The sequence below is a fragment of the Dipodomys ordii genome, unplaced genomic scaffold, assembly GCF_000151885.1.
Source record: "Dipodomys ordii isolate 6190 unplaced genomic scaffold, Dord_2.0 Scaffold4638, whole genome shotgun sequence".
Lineage (NCBI taxonomy): Eukaryota > Metazoa > Chordata > Mammalia > Rodentia > Heteromyidae > Dipodomys > Dipodomys ordii.
Window position 1 is genome coordinate 1 of NW_012271852.1, and position 3,176 is coordinate 3,176.

General features: G+C 44.3%; 1 protein-coding gene across 1 annotated transcript; it reads right to left on the reverse strand.

Annotated features, from left to right (window-relative positions):
• Positions 1 to 2,375: 2,375 nt before the first annotated feature.
• On the reverse strand, positions 2,376 to 2,855 carry LOC106002199 (cx9C motif-containing protein 4-like). Its single transcript, XM_013037115.1, has one exon. The coding sequence runs from the start codon at positions 2,697 to 2,699 to the stop codon at positions 2,493 to 2,495; it is 207 nt and encodes a 68-aa protein (XP_012892569.1). The 5' UTR covers positions 2,700 to 2,855; the 3' UTR covers positions 2,376 to 2,492.
• Between the last annotated feature and the right edge of the window lie 321 nt (positions 2,856 to 3,176).

The window sequence follows — 3,176 nt, forward strand, 5'->3', positions numbered from 1 at the left end:
CCGGAAGTGGTGCAGTGGCTCAAGTGGTAGAGCACTAGTCAAGCTGAAGAGCTGAGGGACTGCGTTCAGGCCCAGAGTTCAATCCCCATGACCAAAAAAAAAAAAAAAAATTGGATGGTGAAGGTATGATCAAAGTACATTATATGTACATCTGGAAATGCCATGATGAAAATCCTTAGTGCACACAATTTAAGATGTGCCAGAAAAAAAAATCAAAGAAATAATAGTGCAGAGGAACAAAGGAAACAGGAACTGAGCCAGCTAGAAAAAGAATAGCAAGGTAAAAAAAACGCTGAGAGAGAAGATGAAACATCTATAGTCCAAAGATACTCAAATGAGAAAATCCAACTGGAAAACTCAACTATGAAAAAAATAGCCCAATTGCAGGGCACTGGTGGTTCATAATCCTAGCTACACAAGAGGCTGAGCTCTGAGGACTGAATCTGCAGCCAGCCAGCTCATCAGGAAAATCCTTGAGACTCTTATCTCCAATATACTACTCAGAAAAAAATGTAAGTGCATGTGGGCAGGCGCGCGCGCGCACGCACGCACGCACGCATACACACACAGAGCCCAGGTTAGATGGAAAGGATAGTTACCTGAGAATTTTATATTTGATGAAGGCAAATACAGGAAAGGTTTCAAGAATGTTAATCATCCAACTAACTTTCCTGGTGCTCAGGGATGTTGGGGCCAGATGAGAAATCTGCCCATTGCTCTTTATCTAGAAATTTTCTGCCTGCCTCCTCTTCGTGGTGATAATGAACGTTATGGAAGGGGGCAGGGATGCCGAAATTTCTTACTCCCTTCATGACTGTGCTTTTGTAGATTCAATGTAACTACAGTTCAGAACTACCTAATTTACATATGGTGATTTACAATCATGCTTACCCAACAAACTTTTTTTGGGGGGTAGGGGGGGAGTTTGAACTCAGGGCGTCATGCTCGGTCAGCTTGCTTGCTCTCTTGTGCCATGCCTCCAACCTGATTTTTGCTATTCTGAAGATAGAATCTCTTGGACTTTTCTGCCCAGGCCAGCTTGGAAGTAAGCTACTCTTGATCTCAGCCTCCTGAGTAGCAAGATTACAGGGGTGAGCCACTGGTCCACAGCTACCAAGAATCTTTTTATCATTTCGAATTAGGGTTTAAATTCAGGGCTTCTTTCATTCTGGCTTGCCTTTTTTTGCTCATGGCTGATGTTCTACCACTTGAGAAACACCTCCAATCCTAGCATTTTGCTGCTTAACTGGATAGACTTTTCTGGATTTGAATCTTTTTTTTTTTTGGTCGGCCGTGGGCCTTGAACTCTGGGCCTGGGCGCTGTCCCTCAGCTCTTCAGCTCAAGGCCAGCGCTCTACCACTTGAGCTACAGCCTACTTCCAGTTTTCTAGTGGTTTATTGGAGATAAGAGTCTCACAGAGGCTGGGAAGGTGGCTCAGTGGTAGAGCGCTTGCCTTGCATGCCTGAGGCCCTGGGTTTGATTCCTCAGCACCACATAAGCAAAAAGAAAAAAGCTGGAAGTGGTGCTGTGGCTCAAGTGGTAGAGCGCTAGCTTTGAGCTGAAGAGCTGAGGGACAGCACCCAGGCCCAGAGTTCAGGCCCCATGACCGGACCCCCCCAAAAACAATAAAGTCTCACAGACTTTCCTGCCCAGGCTGGCTTTGAACCCGATCCTCTGATCTCAGCCTCCTGAGTAGCTAGGATTACAGGCATGAGCCACCAGTGTCCGGCTAAGATATTAATAGCTCTCACACACACACTGATGCAGCAAAGTACTAGAAAGTCAAATCCAGCAGTGTGAAATGAATACTTACGTTCACATAAACCCTGGTAGTCAAATATCTATAGCTGCCTTCTTCATGATCACTAAAAACTGGAAACAACTCAGATAACCCTCAGTGGGAGGGTGTGTAGAGGTTGTGCAGACCAGTATATTTGCTCAATGGAAAGGAACCAGTCAGTCAAAAGAATGAACTGATACATATAAAAACACAGGTGAGTTTAGTGTATTTTTCTTAGTGAAGGAAGCCGGACTTGGGCTAGGTTCTGTAGAATCCTGTTGACATGACATTTTTACAAAGGAGACAACCATGAGGACAGGACCCGTGGCTGGACTACAGTGATACAAAACATTTGATAAAACATTTATATCTTGAGTATGTTTGTTCATACTCTTGGATTTGTACATTTAAAAGGCTGAATATTGTTCCGATAATATTTCCTACTATCTAAATCATTCCCTTAAGTGAAAATTATCACCACATTTTCCACCTGAACTTGAGAGAGAACATGCAATGCTGTTTTTTCCCATTTAAGACAGGTTTATTTTAGCAGCTCAGTTTTAGTATATTTAACTTTCTGTCCTGCATAGGTGGATGTACATTAAACTTTACAGTTGACATCCTCATTTGCTCTTTGCTGCTACCTGGCCTGGAACAGAAACAAAGCATGTTTGGGGGAAGCTTGACAGCATGGAACTGCTCAACAAAACTTTACTTCGATTCAGACTTTTGTGCCTGGTTTTCCTCTTGCTCTTTCTCAAATCCTGAACAGACAAGGGATGTTCCCTTGGGATACTGGGCACAGCACTTGCGTAGTTGTTGGATGGCAGCCTGACACTTTGTTTCCATGTAGTTGTTGGCCTGTAAACACTTCTGGATTTCACAGGCTTGTTTCTGGCATGGATCCTTTTGCGACATATTGTGAAAATGAATATAATGTTTCTTGGGCTAATGATTCTACTTCAAGAATAGCTAAGCTACAAGTTCTCGGTCTTCCACCCTGGTCCACTCAAGCTGAGATCACGAGGCAAGCCAAGGACTGGCCAAGGAGCATCTGGGCCAAAGTTGCTGGAGACTCGAGATTCAGGGGCTGTGACTTGGAAATAAAACAAAATAAGATAAAAATCGTAACTGTTTTTCAACTGACTTTTCAGAGTGCCCCTGGTTCAAGGGCTGGGGTTTGTACCAGTGTTGTAAGGTTGTCCCCGAAGCAGTGGGCCACCCACAGCCCTCCTTGGTGGGTGAGCAGAACGAGAGTGCTGTAATGTGGAGGAGAGAAGCCTCACATGCCCTCCTTCCTTCCTTTCCTTCCCTCCCCTGATACATAGTTCAGGTCCACTAACTAAAAGAGACGTGTGTGTGTGTGTGTGTGTGTGTGTGTGTGTGTGTGTGTGT

Bases quoted from the DNA above. Each gene is read 5' to 3' on its own strand.
- LOC106002199 (XM_013037115.1), bottom strand. From the start codon at position 2,699: ATGTCGCAAAAGGATCCATGCCAGAAACAAGCCTGTGAAATCCAGAAG.